The 17,794-nt window shown below is 42.1% G+C and overlaps 1 protein-coding gene across 1 annotated transcript in view; it reads left to right on the top strand.

Annotated features, from left to right (window-relative positions):
- Window positions 1-17,794, top strand: part of itgb5 (integrin, beta 5) — a 70,839-nt gene that overhangs the window by 16,083 nt on the left and 36,962 nt on the right. The window contains exons 10-11 of the mRNA XM_039817930.1: window positions 10,267-10,441; window positions 12,604-12,858. Coding sequence (XP_039673864.1) covers window positions 10,267-10,441; window positions 12,604-12,858 — 430 coding nt within the window. The remainder of the gene's footprint in view (window positions 1-10,266; window positions 10,442-12,603; window positions 12,859-17,794) is intronic.

Raw genomic sequence — 17,794 nt, 5'->3', positions numbered from 1 at the left:
TTGTTGGAGACCTTAAAGGATTTAAGGATTGTTGAACAATCAACAAGCTCAAAGCGAGGAGTTGTTGAGTGGAGTTGAGCGAAGCGGGAATCCACTGAACTGTCGTCTTTTTTTTTTTTTTCATTCAATAAAGTTGAAAAAAATCCCACATCTTCTTTAATATTCCCAGCAAATTAGACGCTTTACAGCAGCCGTAGCCGCTTTGTGCAATAAAAAAAAAAAAAAATAAGTTATATTCTGATTAAATGCTTTGGGGCATGTCAACAAACATCTTATCGGACCACTTCATTTAGCGTCCATGTGAAAACACGGAAGCTGGGATCTCTAATAATAAGAATAATTTCAGGTTCGGGTTGAAGAAATATTGTCCATGTAACCACAGATGATGTGGCATGTAATTGGCTTCATGATTAACAAAAAAAAAATCTCTGCCTGTTTCATGTGATTGGCATTCGTAGTTGAATTGGGAAATTCAAAGTTAGGCAAGGTGATAGCTGGCTTTGTGATACCAGTTATTAGAGTACGTCTAGTATGCCCGAATAATATATTGAATGTTTGAAGACTGCTGTGTTTTCCTTGGCTGTAAGCCTTCTCAGTTGCTGTCTTCTGTGAACAAAAGCAGAGGTCAGGCGACACAGGATGACCGTACATCTTAATTGCTTTGCATTTTGCACAGACCTCTCTGTGGTGGTCACTTCGTATTCTATACAGGCTTCAATTAAGATTAGTATTGAGTCCTGCATCTATTGAAAAATGCTGGCAAGGGGGCAGCTTCGTACATGCTGTCACACAGAGAACTTCAGCGTGGTGAAATTCTTCTCCCAACCCCACCACCACCACCCGTGCTCTTCACTCGGCTGCATTATACTCCTGGGACGGTTTCGGGATGGGAACGGGTGGTGAAGGAGTTGAGGCAGAACAACAGCACTGAATAGAGTGGGGAGGGGCTCTCGGGTGATGGGCCTTGCTCATGTCTTTTTATCCTCAGCAGTGAAAGGAGCCGGAGAGAGCGGCTCAGTCCGCTGGGTGCCAAACTTGCCAGTCTGTGCTGGGCGATACGGCCCAGGCCGCGGCCCAGGTGTCAGTCACTGTGCCTGTGTGAGCTCGCCGTCGAGCCTGATGCTGCATCTCAATGACCTCCCACAAAAGGAGGCAGGAGGAGGCCTGTGAAACTGCAGGCCGTGAAAGAAGTGAACTGGCAGGAGGAGAAATGCTATCTGGAGTGTACGTAGTTAAGCCGGCGTCCTTTTCACTGTTACACGGCGGAAATGTACGACCACTGATCGAATGAATGAAACCAAGTCCACGCCAACATACCGCCGGGAAAATAATTTCTCCAAACAAACTAGAAGCATTTTAATTCGATTATATGTTGTTTTGTATGGTCTTCATGGGGTTTTGCGCAGTTAATTGAATTTAAGGCGGTCATAAGAATTCCATCATCCATGGGGTTTTTTGCTTTTTTTTATGATGAGGAAAATGCTCGTGAAAGTCTCTTTTAAGATACAGTTTTGTGGCTGTCCAATCTGTACTGATGGTATTTGTAGTCTGTTGAGGAAATAAATTCCCCTGAGAAAGCGAGTTTTCACTGCTTGCAGAGCCGTGGCAGCTTCGCCTCCATGTGTCAGGAGGTTTTGCGCACGAACGGCGTCGTTGCTAAGCTCTCTTAGCGTTTTGGTTAACAAAATAACCTTTTCAAAATGTCATTTAAAGAAATATTCTTGCACCTAAACAGAATTATACAACCGTACACCACACCGGTATGCTACCAGTAAGGATGGTCTCCATGGTAGTCTGATAGAAATTGACCAGGGTTGGGGCGGCCTCTAGCTCACCCAGTAAGAGCGTGCGCCCCATGTTGGCCGAGTCCTGCAGCGGCCAAGGTTCGAATCCGACCTGCGGCCCTTTGCTGCGTGTCATCCCCATCTCTCTCCCACCTTTCATGTCTATCCACTGTCACTGTAATAAAGGGAAAAGCCCCAAAAAATAATCTTAAAAAAAAAAGAAATTGACCAGGGTTTTTGTGGATGTTGGGTATTTTTTATTTTTTTTAAGGCATCGCAGAAAGTATAGTCTCTGTTAGGGCTGCTCAATTATGGAAAGGATCATAATCACAGTTATGTTGGTCAGTATTGAAATCAAGATTATTTAACACAATTTCTCATTGACGTTAGGAAACGTTGCGTTTATTAAAGTTAAAAAAAACACTTAAACAAATCACCAGTGGAAACGCCTTGAACTGTGAAATTTCCCCCTTAATATTTTACCCATTTGAACTTTTTTTTTTTTTCTCATTCAGAACACAAGACAAAATAACAGTTTACTTGCAAAACGTCAGTGCAAAATCAATGTGTTCCTGATTACATGGAGCCGAAACTGATTAATTGCACTGTGCCTTCTTAAAGGGGCTGTACTCGACATTCAGAACTTTAAAATAGCAGCAAACTAATATTTTCTTTGTAAAGATATAGGGGAGTAATGAGCAGTCCCTCTGGGCGTGTTGTTATCCAAGCTTCTCGGTTCTTTTTTTTGATAGCCGGTCCGGCCACGTATGCATGTTAGTGCATGTGGCCGTGAAAAATTCAAAAGGGTTGTACTTAGTGTCTTCACTAATTCATAGGTGTGTTTTGGGCGTAACATGCAATCAACCAATCAGAGGGTCATCTCCCATTTCCTTTAAAAGCCAGGCTTATTAGTACCTTGGCGCATTGCTGTTATGATGGAGGATTTGCACCGTAATATTTTTATTTGTAGTTTTTTGCATGTTTGTGTGCTGCTGCGCTTCCCTGTGTGTGTGTGTGTGTGTGTGTGTGTATAACAGGCATAGTGTGTGCACGCTGTGCACGAGCCTAGGCGCATTTTACTAGTTCACTGTTAAAATAACAATGAAATGCTGCGCTATTGACCAGGTTTTTGTTGGTCAATGGCGCAATCACTTCCCGCTGCCTCAAGATAGCAATACGCCCAGAATGCACCTGAACACACCTCCCTGTACGACCAGCACGCCCATGGGCGCAAAGATGGGCGCTGGACGGGAAAGCAAGACAGCAAAGACACTTGCGTCGGGCTTTGCGCTGCGCCGGGTGCAAGATGGGGCCCTGAGCGTATAACACTCAGAGGGAGGAGTTGTATAGTTTGATGGCCACAGGCAGGAACAGCCTCCTGTGGTGCATCGTGGGTGTCTGAGTCTGTCTGTTTAAATAATTACATCACTCACCCAACTGTGTGTTGAGGTATTTACTCAATGCGTTCAGAATCATCTCTTCCTTCTTTCCTTTCCCCCCCGTCTTCCCCAAATGTCCTCTATATTACTACTACTTCCTCCCAAGTTTTCGCCCCCCTGTGCTTCTCCACTAGCTCACCAGTTGTCCCAACCAGCCACGTGATTGGGTGAACAGGCCTCCTCGCAAATCACATTTCCAGTAAATTTAATTGTGTCCCTCGTTATCTTGTTAAGCTTCCCGCGCTGAAGTGGAGGGGGGAATCCAGGCGACATGTGACGTAGGCTCTTCCTGTATCAGCTTGTGTTTTATGCTGGACTGAAGTCAAAAAACAAAGACTCCACTTTAATCCCCCCTTAAAGGAACATGCTGACTTATTGGGAATTTATCTTATTCACCGTAACCCCCAGAGTTAGACAAGTCGATACATACTCTTCTCATCTCTGTGCGTGCTGTAACGCTGTCTGACGTCTCCAGCGGCATCAGCCCATAACAGAACAGGCAGGTGAATGGTTCCAGTAATCCTACTGCTCCGAATAAGTGACAAAATAACGCCAACATGTTCCTATTTACATGTTGTGATTTGTAGAGTCACAGCGTGTACAAAAAACAACGTAACATGAGACACAGCCATCTTCTATCTGTAAACAAACCGGGAACTATATTCTCAGGCGGAAGAATATAGTACTTGGGCGGAGTGATATGCTCGCAGCAAGCCTGTCTGAGAATTTGAATTGAGTATCTGATTTTTGAAGAAGAGAATTGTGGGTATTGAAGTTCAAAGCTGGGGAAGTTGATGAGTTTTGCTGCTGGATTTGGCGGATTTCCCTGCAGAGACCAAAACTATCGGTGCAGTCAGTGTCAGTGTCAGTGTGCAATCACGTACCAATGTTTTACATTGGTACGTGATTGACAACAGGCCAACCATACGTGTGTTTACATATTCTTTTAACTTCTGTTTCTCTGCCATAGTCTGTAGGCATTGGTCAATTTAAACAGCCTGTAACAGTGGAGTTTATGCCTGGCTTCCTTTAGTTACACATTGTAGTGGCTTTTTCATTGGTCCAGTTCATGTGATGTATTTACAGTGTGATATTTCCTGAATTAATTAGTTGATTTAAAAAAAAAAAAAAAAAAAAGCGTCACCCCAAATCTAGACACAGGAAGGCTGTGTTTATCAGAAGAAGATTTATAAGAAAACTTTATTAGCAACGGGCCGCAGGTCAGAGTCGAACCCGGGCCCGCTGCGTAGAGGAGTAAACCTCTATATATGGGAGCCCGCTCTACCAACTGAGCTATCCGGGCGCCCTAAAGAAACGATTCTGATGGAATCATAATTATTGGAACGATTCCAAGTAGGACTCCATTATCGATGCCCAATCCTATATATGATTAGCTTTCTGAACCACTCGTTCCTTCCACAGAGAGCTGAGGTCTTTCTGCAGGACTCCAGTGATCTTGGAGCAGACCTTAACAATGTTAGACAACACATTTGGAACGGGACAGGCCTTGCCCAGGTTGTGACATATCGGTCTTGAAATGCCCTTTTTTTGTCTCGGGAGATCCAGATCCAAACACAGGATGTTCGTGCCAAGAACAGCAGGTGCTGCAGTGGTGGAATATTTGCTTTTGGTGCAAGACTTGAGTTTATCTTCGGAGGATCAAGCGCTTCTAGTTAGAGCTTCAAAGCAGAGAATATTGCCTCCCCCCCTGTTACAGTTTTGATCTCTGAACCATAATAGATGAGAATATGCAACCGTGCTTACCTCACTCTTTCTACAGCTTTGTAAAGTTAAAATGTGGCACGTAAACCTCAGTCATTGTTTTTATTTCGGATCCAAGGATCTGGAGTACAGAGCCACGTGTTACTGTCTGCTGTGTGCTTTTCTTTTTAGCCTTTTGCAATACTTCTGTACGTGGTGTTTGGGTGAAACGCTGCACTATTTCAGCAGTCAGATTTGCAAATTTGTAGCCGCATAATTTCATCGGTTAAAGTCAAGGCAACCTCGAAGAAAAAACCATGAGCTCGCCATTGAACAGACTTGGGATCGACCAGTTATCGTCCTGGCCCCATTATCGGGGCAGATATTTTGGCAATTTGCAGATTATCCGTATCGGTGTTTTATTTGACCGATAACCAATAAAGTTAATTATTAAAAAGTGCACTACTTTGGCTGCGCTACAGCTCTGTATGTAAGCAGTCTGCAACACTTGCAATACACCGTTAGCATGTTTAGACTTCAGGAAGCTATTTTTGTTTTTATTGTATTGACTGTGTATTATGTTTAGAGTTTCAGTTTTATAACCTAATTGTTTAAATCATTTAAACAAGCTTTTGTGTTGGAGTTTGTAACATTTCAAAATGTAATTTAAAGTGGCTATGCGTAACTTTCAGTTTGTGTTGATTCTAGCGGCCTCTTTGGACACAAGTGGTAGTGTTAGTGTTACCGGTGGGGCATATAGTTGCGATGAATGTTTTGCTCTGACAGAAATCATTCATTTACAATAAGAGAATATGTTACAGATGCATCGTTGCATTCAAATTCAAAGCTACAACAAACTCTTAATGCTCACGAGACCTCCAAAGTAGGCTATATTACCATATTGAATTCATTTTAAGTGTTGCATACGGTAACTTAGTCTACTTTGGATGTATCATGAGCTAAACCGGGTAACTTTATCACTGTCACGGTGTCACGGGCCAAAGCAATACGGTGGCAGAGTCAATAGGTTTCCATTAAAGTTAATGCGTGTATTTCCACTGACTGCAGAATGGCTGCGTTCCGTCTGTGTCCCAGCTCCGGCGGTCCACAGCCCTCCAGAGCAGATACGCAGAGCTTCTATTATTATACACCGTGCTCACGGCAGATCATATTTCCCTGCACTACACCTTGAAAACACAGCACAGAGTTGTTTCCCCTCTACTCCTCTGGATGGAAACTAACTGTTGTTGGTTTTGTGGTTCAATTCTACGTGAATTTGCGAGATCTCGTGGGTCCTTGTGACATCAGCTGTCAGTCATGGTCACAGCCGTTCCGCAACAAATCCGGACCTGGTGGGTATTGACGGACGGCAGAGCACGTATGGAGCTAAATCGGGGCCAAATGTTTTGTTAATTTGAAAAAAATATATATAATTGAAAAACTAAAGCTTGAACTTGAAAATGTAAGTTTTGGTCAAAACTTGGAAAAAATAAAACCATGTATTCAAACTAAAAATAAGTGTACCAAGTGTTCCTGCTGAACTGCACAATCTGGCACAGTTTATTGCCCTTATAGTGTAATTGGTACCATGTGTTCAAAACAATTTTTTAAATGGAACTTTGTCACTGGTATCAGTTTGTTAAGTAAAAAGCACATGTATATAGTGGATAGAAAGCATTCAGTCATAGTTCTCACAGTAACACCATTTCCTGAAGGCAACATGACAGAGGAGTCATCTGCCTTCTTTGTTAGGCTGTCACTCATAATGCCACGCCCCTCTGAGTTGAAGCCACGCCCCCTACGCAAAATCAGGGCCAAAAGTCTGAAACCGAAAATAAATGATCTGAAAGTAAAAAACAGATCTAAAACCGAAAAAAAAGATTTGAAACCGAAAAAAAAGATTTGAAGCCGTAAAAAAAATAAGTTTTGAATCTGAAAACATGAAATGTGGAACTGAAAAGAAATATAAAAATGAAAATTTATAATTTATTCAAAATAATTCCAGAATTGAATCTAAATTTTATTCAAACTGAAAGAAAAATTGGTACACTTATTTTTAGTTTGAATACATGGTTTTATTTTTTCCAAGTTTTGACCAAAACTAAAATTTTCAAGTTCAAGCTTTAGTTTTTCAACTATATATATTTTTTTCAAATTAACAAAACATTTGGCCCTAATTTAGCTCCATAAGCACGGAGCTATTCCGCAGTGGTGCCATTCCACAACCAGTGGAAATTAGGAGTTAACGCCGCATGTTAAAATACGGTGCTCATATGGCACCGGTGCCCGGTATCTACAGAACGGAATAGCAACGCGGATTTTGGTGCCTTATTACAGTGCCACTTAAATGTCTGCACTGCTCTCTGATGCTCCGAAACAGACGTTCGAGGCAACAGAAACATCGCTGCATGTCACGCTAGTAAACACTACTAACACGTTACACTTGGCAGCAGGTAACGTTAGCCTACCATTAGCTAGATTAAACACGGTTAAAATGCTGACAGTTAAACGGTGTAGTGTGACTGTATTTCAATGTAATGGATTCCAACAGCGGTACGTACAACAGTCTGCCGCTAAAGCTATGAGCTTAAAGACACAAACTGGCACTATGGTCACAAGACAGACCGACGTGAATAAAGGTTGCGTTTACTTTAAACTGGTAAACCTTTTGGTGCATTCAAAGTTATTATAAAATACCCTTTTCTCATCCGTTTTTGTCTTTTAACAGTGATTTACTGGTAAAAGAAGTAATTATTGTTAAAAGTTATTGTGATTACATTTTTAATAATTCTTTAAATTCTCCCCTTTTTTGTGCTGATCTGAAAATTGATCCCATCAATGACTCAAAACCGTGTTCCGATCAGTGAGTTTTGTGATCCATTGCACCCCTATTTGAGAGGGATGGGAAATTATATTGCAAGCCCTTATCTCATTGTTTCATTATTAAAATGTGTGGTAGTCATATAAGAAATTATTTGCGCCAAATATAGGCAGTTTAAAACATGGCAACCGTATTGTCAATTTCGGCAACCAAAAGCTGATGTGTGGTTGCCAAGCTGGCAACCACTTAAAAAGTTAGCATTGAGCCCTAGCCTTGACTATTTTATGACCGTAGATAGTTTTTTTCTGTGTTTATATCCTGTTACTTTGTGTCATGTAGGCTAATATTTGTTTGTCCTGTTTTTCAGGAGGAACTATTTCAATCAAAAAAATATAAAAAGAATCCTCATGAAAACAATTCCCTAGAACCATACAAGTCCTGTAAACTGTATTAATGTTTTTAACATACAGATAAACGGAGTAACTAATGCATATACTGTACAGTGCAATATTGTATTAACCGCACAGTAGTTATTTAAAAAAAAACTTTGCACTGACAGATGCTCTCGACCTATTTGTACCAAACCATCAATCAGACCAGCTATATATCAATATATATTTATTCTATGCCTACTTGCCTGTATTTATAAGCTATATCGTAATGTTTCTTTAGCTGTTTTTGGCTTTTTGGGTTGAGAGATACTTTAGAAAAAAAAATTGTCCATTTTAAGTCATAGCTGTTCCACCTCTTTTAATTCTCTGGATTACAGTTTCTTGCTCTGGATTGTATGTTACCTGTCCTGTCTGGGTTATGACTAACAGCAGGCAGGTCCTAAAGTAACCACAGAAAATATTAACTGTTTGTTGTAAAAATAGCAAAATACTTTTACTCTCGTTTGCTGTTACAGATCATTTAAGATCATTGTATGAAAAATGACAGAGCTTCAGAAACATTAAAAAGTTACATGTAGTCACTTTAAGTTCATTTTGACTAAAAAATGTAATTTCTTCTGTAAATGCATACCGGGTCCAAATATCCATTATCGGTCTCATTAATTAATAACAATTGCTGCCGATACTGGCCCTGGATCGGTCGACCTCTAGAACAGACAGTGTTGAGGACGGCTGCTGGGATTGGGTAAATATGAGGAAAATGCCAGACAAACGTGCTCATGTTGGGACAGAAAATAACAGCCGGGGTTGGGTTTCTCCTCTTGTCAAGACTTCCTTCCTCCGAGCAATCGGATGGGTGTAGGTATAGTGTCATGTCCCACTTTCTGCCCTGACACAGCCACATCACACACTCAGCACTCTGTAAACTCATCTTTGGGTGAAATAAGCCCACTGGTGTAAAGAAAACAACACAGAGTCATGTAGTTCATGTCCACAGGTTAGCTAGCAGCTGCCTGGTATTTGTATAGCAGCTGTGTTTGCTCACCTCAAAAGGTGTAGGGTGGGATCAGGTCACTTAATAATATGGAGACTCAAGGTGGTTGAAAAGTGTGGTTTAGAGGCTGTGTGATGTTTCTATTGTATACAAGGCAACTCCATATCTCAAATCATCTGAACTTGACCTGAACCCTTCTCATTCCACAAACAGGAAGTCTCTATCCTTTCTCCATCAGTGCCGGTATTTTGTGTATTTTTAGTTCTAATCCCACCATCTTAATTAGGGGTGTCTCGATACCAAAAGTTCAGTAGTCGGTGCCAATACCAGTAAAATAACACGATCCTCGATGCCAATTTCGATACGGTACAAAAAACTTGAAACATGAACTTCCTTATTAAAATATTTGAACAATATCAGGGCAGCTGACGTCGAGTGGAGCGGTCTAGAAGGAACTCAGTCCTCCTCCAAGTCAGGAGATAAGCTGAGGGAATCGACGAGTCCTAGGTTCTAGTGAAAGGGTTCCATGTCTCAGGGAATGTCGAGATAGAGCCTTTAAAGGGATACGCCACCGTTTGTTGAAATAGGGCTTATCACGGTCTACCCTGGCTGTAGATAGGTGGGCCAATGCATTTTTTGTCTCAGTGCAAGTAATTAGGTTGTTTTTTTGTCTTTTGTTGGCTCACTTTTACTCCCAACATGCTAACCGGCAACATAGGGTACCATTCACTACGCTAAGCTAACTAGCGGCGGCGCTGCCGGTGTTGCACCGGACTAAAACAATGCATGCACAAAAAATGCGTTGGCCCACCTATCTACAGCTAGGGGAGACCGCGATAAGCCCTATTTCAACAAACGGTGGTGTATCCCTTTAAGTGAAGCTCTAAGCAGGAAGATTCTTTTTTTTAAGAGCAGTTACTATAAAAAGGGGATTTTTTTTTATACATGCATTTAACTGCTTGAATTTGTTGATGAAAACCATGTGTAGCAATATATAAAAATAATATCGAGGAGGTGACGCCATCGTGTGCATTGTGATATTGAATCGATTCGAATCGTTGACCGGATAATCATAATTGAATCGAATCGTGAGACCGGTGAAGATTCACACCCCCTAACCTAAATATCTTTGCAGGTATCGTTCAACGTGAGCGTGGAGGCGAGGAGCTGCCCCCCCCGCGGCACCGACCAGAGCTTCACCATCAAGCCGGTGGGCTTCAAAGAGCGTTTGGAGGTGTCTGTGGATTATCAGTGTGACTGCGGCTGCAGCCGGACAGCACAATCCAACAGCAGCATCTGCAGCTCCATAGGTACAGTAGGTCATCTGGCATTCCACCGTTCCATTTATTTATGGACATTTCACATGAATTTAAACACGGTAAAAACTACGTGGAACTGTATAAAAAAAATAAAATGAAAAATAAAATAAAATTAAATAAAACCTGAGTACAATCTGTTTACAAATGGTTAAAATAAAAACCTCATTGTCCCAGCAACAATGTGACGCAGCAGTGCAATCTTGTGGGTGTTTTAACATTTCATATTATAAACAAATTAATCAAATCAATGTGCATCCATGTGGTTAAAGAAAGACTGGGGAACTTTTCCCACTTCAGTCCCCCTACAGGTTGGAAGCAGAATTGTCCATTACATTACATTGTCCGGTTTATTCCAACTACAGATCAGTTACCCGATCTGGCAAACTTGCGTAATGTAATGTAATATAATGTAATGTAATGTAATGGACAATTCTGCTTCCAACCTGTAGGGGGACCGAAGCGGGAAAAGTTACCTAGTGTAGATTTAAAACGATCCAGTTAATATTAGCCTATGCTTCCAAAACCTGCATTATCACTTTGCAAAACTCTATATGCACACAGTGAAGCTGGCAGCAACCACGCGCTACAACGACGGAGTCTGCCTTGCATGTAAAAAAAAACAAAAAACGCTTACATATGTATTTCAGCCGTTAGACTCTGGTATGTAATTAGCAGCTAATTTGCCTTTTCACTTCATAGTTTCTCTCTTTTCTCTTTATGCTTAATGTTAATCAAACTGCAAGGATCAATATCTTCTTACAGCAGGAAACGTGACAATTTTGAAGGCAAGGCGACATAAAAATCCATGTGAAAATCAGCTCCTGTAAAAAAAACGCAAGCTTTGTTTATCACACAGGAGAGAAAACTGCTTTGTGTAGGTTGAAAACCTTCAAGAAAGGTTGAACACCTCAATCAGTGATGTCGGACCTGATACTTTGTCTTCAGTAACTAAACTAAAAACTCCTACTTTTACCCCGTAAATGGACTACTTTCTTTGGCGCGATTATGGAGAGGCCCTGACTTGTGGTTGTTGTTGAGATAATGATGGCCATAAAAGCCAAAAATATACTCTAACCAGTAGGTACTACGTTATATCAGTTATCATACCATTTTTATGCAGGGGCACATTCAATTATTTCTGTACACATGTAGAGATGTAGTGGGTGCCTTAAATGACTAACTGGGAAAATCAAAACCAAGAGCAAGTGGGCAAGAAACAAAACACTGTAATCTGACTGGAAACATTTCAGATGGGAACTAGTGTACTCTCAGGAAGGCTTGAAATGAGCAAAACGGCTAGAAATGGAAATTGGTTTATTTGGGATCCTCATTGGCTCCTGCATTGCGTATTCATCCTGAGGTCCTTACAACTCTCTTTATAATGGGACAATGCAGTAATTAATATGCACATTACAGTACATCATTAACAATACAGATTAGGAAATTATAAGACAGAAAGTAAACATACACTATCATTTCATAACACAACTCATATGATAATAACAAAATTCACACATAGGACAAGGACAGACGCATATTTCAATTCAATTTTATTTATAGTATCAAATCATAAGAGTTAATCTCGAGACACTTTACAGATAGAGTAGGTCTAGACCACACTCTATGATTTACAAAGACCCAACAATTGTAATAATTCCCCCAAGAGCAAGCAATGCGACAGTGGCGAGGAAAAACTCCCTATTAGGAAGAAACCTTGGACAGACCCAGGCTCTTGGTAGGCGGTGTCTGACGGTGCCGGTTGGGGATATGGTGCTTACCCGCTGCTATTACCGGCTCGGCTCGGCTCGGCTCGGCTCGGCTCGGCTCAACCACGGCGCCCCAGACAGGACAGCTCCACCAGTGCGTTCCATACGTTCATGTTTTAACACTTTTAACAGGTACATCAACATGCTATCGTCGCATAACATCTGTTTCACCCTCTCAGGACACGTCGCGCAATTTAACCCGCACACATATTTTGTTAAAACCTCAACCAGTGGAGTTTCTGTGTCTACTCAACGTGTCTAATCAATAGAAGTTGATATGCGTAGTTGAATAATCCTGCAGAATAAATGAAGAAATACAGTATACCTGGACTTGAAAGGCATGCCTCAAATCAGCCAGCAAAAGGAAGTAACTCTTGCCTCCTGCAGGTACGTATAACTGTGGGACTTGTCACTGTGAGCCGGGCTACCTGGGCGCCCGCTGCGAGTGCCAGGAGGGCGAAGCAAGCAGCATGTACCTCAGCGCCTGCCGAGAAGCCGAGGGCAAGCAGATCTGCAGCGGGCGAGGAGAGTGCAGCTGCAACCAGTGTCTGTGCTACGAGTCTGAGTTTGGCAAGATTTACGGCAGCTACTGCGAGTGTGACGACTTCTCCTGTGCCAGACACAAAGGCGTCCTCTGCTCAGGTAGGATTTTCTTCCACAGATTTGTCTACATTATATACCACTGGAGCCGAGTTGGCCTGAGTTGCGTATTGGAATTCTGCTGCCAAGGCCTGGGCACTGCCAAAGTGCTCTTGAGCAAGGCACCGAACCCCCAATTGCTCGGGGCACCTTTCCATGGGCAGGTCCCTCACTCTGACATCTCTCCATTAGTGCATGTATAGGTACGGAGCGTGTGTGTGTGTAATTCAGGCCTGTGTGTAATATCAACAGAGTGAAAACATTGTAATTTCACCTTGCGGGATTAATAAAGTATACATTATTATTATTATTATTATTATTATTATTATTATTATTATTATTAACCCTCCTGTTGTCCTCAGGTCAAATTTGACCCATTTTCAAAAAGTTTCTATATCAGAAATTTGGATTTCGTTCAACAAAATTGTAAAAAAATAAATAAATAACCGGGATGGTTCCATACGACGATCTTCACAAGTAAAATACATAATCCGTTCACTACTTTCATTGAATTTGGGTGTTTTATTCAATTTTATTACATTTGAAAAAATAATTGATAAAAGAATGTTGAAAAAAGTGACAAAAATGTTGGAAAAAGCCTCAAAAAACGTGGAATAAAATCGACAAAAACATCGGAAAAGCTTCAGAAACGCCGGAAAAACTGAAAACAAAATCAGGAAAAGCGAAAGTGTCGAAAAAGACAACCAAAATGTTGAAAAAAAAAAAAAAAAAAGGGTTTTCTTTTTTTAATTTTGACCCAGAAAATAAACAAAGTTGCACGGCCGACAGGAAGACAACACAAGGGTTAAGAGAATCCTCGTGTGTGTGATTTCTCTGAGTGGCTGTGCTGGTAGCGAGGTGGTGGTTTGAACCACAGCTGTCGAGACACCGCACCTCGCTGGGTATTGGGACTTAATGAGAATACAAGCTGAAACATCAAACACACTGTAAACCCTTCAGATCTGCTGCTTGTTGTGGGGTTCTAGTTAAATATAAAGCACATTCATGGTGTTGAGTCACGTTCCCATACCTGCTCTGGGTGTGTCTTGGTGGTTTGGCCCTCTCCTGACTCCTCTGCAAACCAAACCCAGCTTTTATTTTGGAGCTGAAAGAGTCCCCTGCAGGGCTGCTGGCTTCGCTCCCGAAAGAAGCTCAGAGGAGCAGCTGCAATAGTAGTTCAGATGTTGAGCAGCTCGTGTTTTTAGTTTTGTGTCCGCCTCGGAGGGCTCGGTTTGGTTTGATACTTGTCTCGGAATGATCGAGGACCTGAGAGAGGGGGGGGAAAGACTTTTTTTTTCACTTTGCTTTTGTTTGCTGGAAAATAGATTGAAGTAAATACAGTATGAGACAAATTTAGCACAAGAGATGTACGACCACAACCAACAACCCTGGCTCACATGCACATGATATTCTGAAAAAGACGATATTCCAACCAAGCGGTTTACATGGCAAATAGAAGTGAATATTCCACCAGTATTCCAGTTTACATGTAGCAGTGCAAAATAGGGTTTTTCAAAGTTTTCCACCGTTGGCGGACTTGTTAGGCCGTGCGAACACAGCCCCCCCTTATTTATCTCTTCAACCAGCTTCTTGAAAAGCTCGGTGTTACGATGCTTGTGCATCTCCAAAAAACTGTTGATATCCAAGTCTTTGATAATGTTTTAAAAGTAGCTGTGTTTCTCCTTCTTTTCTTTTGGGCATGCAGCTCTACCGCAGCCGTGCCAAACTGTTGGCTGGATGGTTTGTGTCCAACAACCATAGCAACGCACAGAGATGACCGTAAACTGGCAAGAGGCCAAAGAATGCCTCTAAAACCTGAAGAATAATAATAATAATGTAAACAGTGATACAGTGACTCTCAAAGCTTTGAGCTGAAGCCCTGTGGCCTTTAATTATCTCCATTTTGCCATCGTGAGGCATAAATATGCCCTATTAATCAGGGATTCATGTGCTGATGCTAACTATTAATCCTCTTCCTCTCATTGAGCTGTCCCTGCTTTACTCTGATGCCCAAAGAGACTCGCTATGAAAAGGCAGGTTTGGCTCAGAGTATGTGCTCCGCTCTGCCGAACAGGGCCAAACCGTTGTGTTCCCAGAACATCGGGTCCAAGTTGTGGTGCGAGACCTCTAGCCTGGAGGAAGGGGAGGGCCTCGCTGGCTCATCCCAAAGCCAATGGCTGTTCCTGTGAAACCACAGAGAGCGCTTTGTGACAGAGGGGCCAGCTTTGGTGCGATCCCATAACACAATGCCTGCCTTTATTTATCTATACCCAGTAGAAAACGGAAGTCTTTCGTTTAGTCAGCAAGCAAGGCTGGACACGCTGAACGCACAGATGCAGGAATGGATTGTTTGTGCCGATCATCCGTAAGCAGTCATTAAAACTTAACAGTCCACCACCTTCTGCCGCTCTTCTCTTCTCTACTCCTTTCTCAGCGTGGTTGCCCAGTGTGGAGCCGTAATGAGTTCCTAATGATACCAAACGGTACGCCTCCTCCACGCTTTCCTCCCAATCTGTCCGTTAATTATTGTGGAGTGCCCTTTTGTTAAAGGCATGCTGTAAAAACTGCTCTGTGCCCGCAAGTTCCTAAGAAAACACGCAGGAAATAATATTATGGTCTGTTTCGAGCCCCTAAGCAAGCAAAAATATCTTGTTAACAGTATTGCGCTCCACCTGGATTGGTCACACTCGGCTGAGAGCTGCTCATTTGCAGTCTGTATGTCTGGGAAAATCAGGAGTGTTCAGACTGATAAACTGCCTAAAGGCGCAGCAGGTTTTAGTAAAGAGGAAATCAGCTGGCATGCTATCCTCAGTGCTGTTTTTTCTTCTTTTTTTTTTTTAAATCGCTCTTCGTCTCCTTGAATGTCTGAAAGGAGTTTTCCCACGGAGCGCACTGAGGCGTAGCCGTCAGCCTGTGAATCTGACATGCCGGTTGGAGAGTGAGCCACGGTCACATCGGCAGATCGGGTTGTTGAACGTGTGATATTTCTTGTAGTATTCTTGTCTTGGCAACTACTGCTTTGAGTTTTATTCTGGTGTACCAGGGGGCTTGAATGCAAGACTCAGCAAATGCTTGTCGCGTTTAAATACAAAACAGCCAGAGATGACGGTGGCACTTTATATTTACCCACTTTCTTTTCAGTTCTTCCCGGTGAGTTGTCTTGTCAACATGAGTTGAGTACTGGTACGGAGAATATGAACCTCTCGCTGCAGGGCCGTCTATTCACTCCTATTGATCAGCTTGTGCTTTTAGATTTAGGGCTGGGCATCGTTCAAAATCTTTCGATCCGAATCCAATTTCGAAACCTCAGTTTCGATGCCGGTTCCTAACGATGCTTTTTCCGATACCATATGTTTTAAAATCCATTTCAACATCAACAAAAATACATTAAACACAAAGCTTTTATTCTCCACCTTAATTGTGAATCAAAACGGTTATCAGAATTAAAAAATTCTGGTAAAACTGCTCACTCAGAGTAACATTATTAAAAGTGCCTTGCCTTGCAAGCTCAGCCTGTCAGTCAGTCTTGTCTAAGAGGAAGTGTAACGTCAACAGCGCCGCGACCGCTTCCGGCTCGCCATTAATATCACATCGCAGCAAACGCCGTCTGCGTGATGTTTTTGAAAAACTGTAACCACACTTTAAACCACTTTATCGGCATTACTTTTGTGTGTGTGTGTGTGTGTGTGTGTGTGTGTCGGTCGGCGCTCCGCTCTGTGTCAATATGCAGAGAGGACAGATAAGCTTGCGCTTACGCCCATTTTTCGGTGCCGTAAAAGTATCGACGTTCGGTACCCAGTCCTATTTAGATTACTATCAGTTAAAGCTACAGATTGTAGTTTCTGTCTCCCCCATGAGTAACTAGAACAGTGCCCGTTGTGGTGTTAATTTCGTCAGACGAGACCAGACTAAATATGTTCGTCAACGACCTTTTTTCCATGACTAAGACGAGACGATGACGAGACTGCGCCAATGTCCAAGAACGCTGACTAAGACTAAATTAACATGCATTATTGTTGACGGAAAAAGACGAGACTAAAATGTTTTGCATAAAATAAAAACTAAGATAAAATCTCTCTTCGTTTTCGTCTACAATCGTCTACGTCTGGCTTTGAATTTCCGGAGAAAACAAACCAATGTGATGCGTTTGTCCAATCAGCTGCCGGTTTTCAATTCTTGGGCAACAATACAGAGTAGCGCCGCCTGCTGCTATGGAGACGTATTACGTTTCTCAAGTTGGTGTCGCCTCAGTGTGTTCTGAGCAGTTTTTTTGGACCTCGGGGACCCGACTGATCATCTCGGCTGGCTTTTCTGCCGAGGGTCAGCCGTCTGGTTGGTGTGTACCGGTTATTCAATGCCTGCGCTTCTCTCTGATGCTCATTAACGGACGTTAGAGTCAACCAAAACATTGCTGCACGGGACGCTAGTTAACGCTACACTTGGCAGGAGGTAACGTTAGCATACCTTTAGCTAGCAGCTGGAGTAAACACTAAACGGTGTAGAAGTGTGTCTGTATTTTACTGTGGAGGATTCTAACACCGAGACGGACTACAGTCTGTAGCTGCCGTTGTCTGAAAAACAACACATATGTTGCGTTCACTTGAAATACGCCTCGCCAGCTTTGTGCTGCATTCAAAGTTATTGTAAAATATCATTTTCCCATGCAGTGGTTGTTTTTGTCGTTTAACAGGAATTTACTGGTAAAATAAGGAAGAGGCTCGATATTTATCTAACATTATATAATTATGTATTATATAACTATTTGACTGAAATGTTTATCAGAAATAATTGATTTAAAAAAAGACTAAGCAGCGCACCACAAAATATTGCATACTTATTGCGACACTTTAGATATAATATTGCACAACGGGATATCACAATAACGATATTGAGTCGATATATCATGCGCCCCTGATATGGAAGAGTTGGGAGCAGGAAG

The sequence above is a fragment of the Perca fluviatilis genome, chromosome 12 (genome assembly GCF_010015445.1).
Source record: "Perca fluviatilis chromosome 12, GENO_Pfluv_1.0, whole genome shotgun sequence".
Lineage (NCBI taxonomy): Eukaryota > Metazoa > Chordata > Actinopteri > Perciformes > Percidae > Perca > Perca fluviatilis.
The sequence above is the reverse complement of the archived record's forward strand: the minus strand, read 5'-3'. Positions and strand labels throughout refer to the sequence as shown.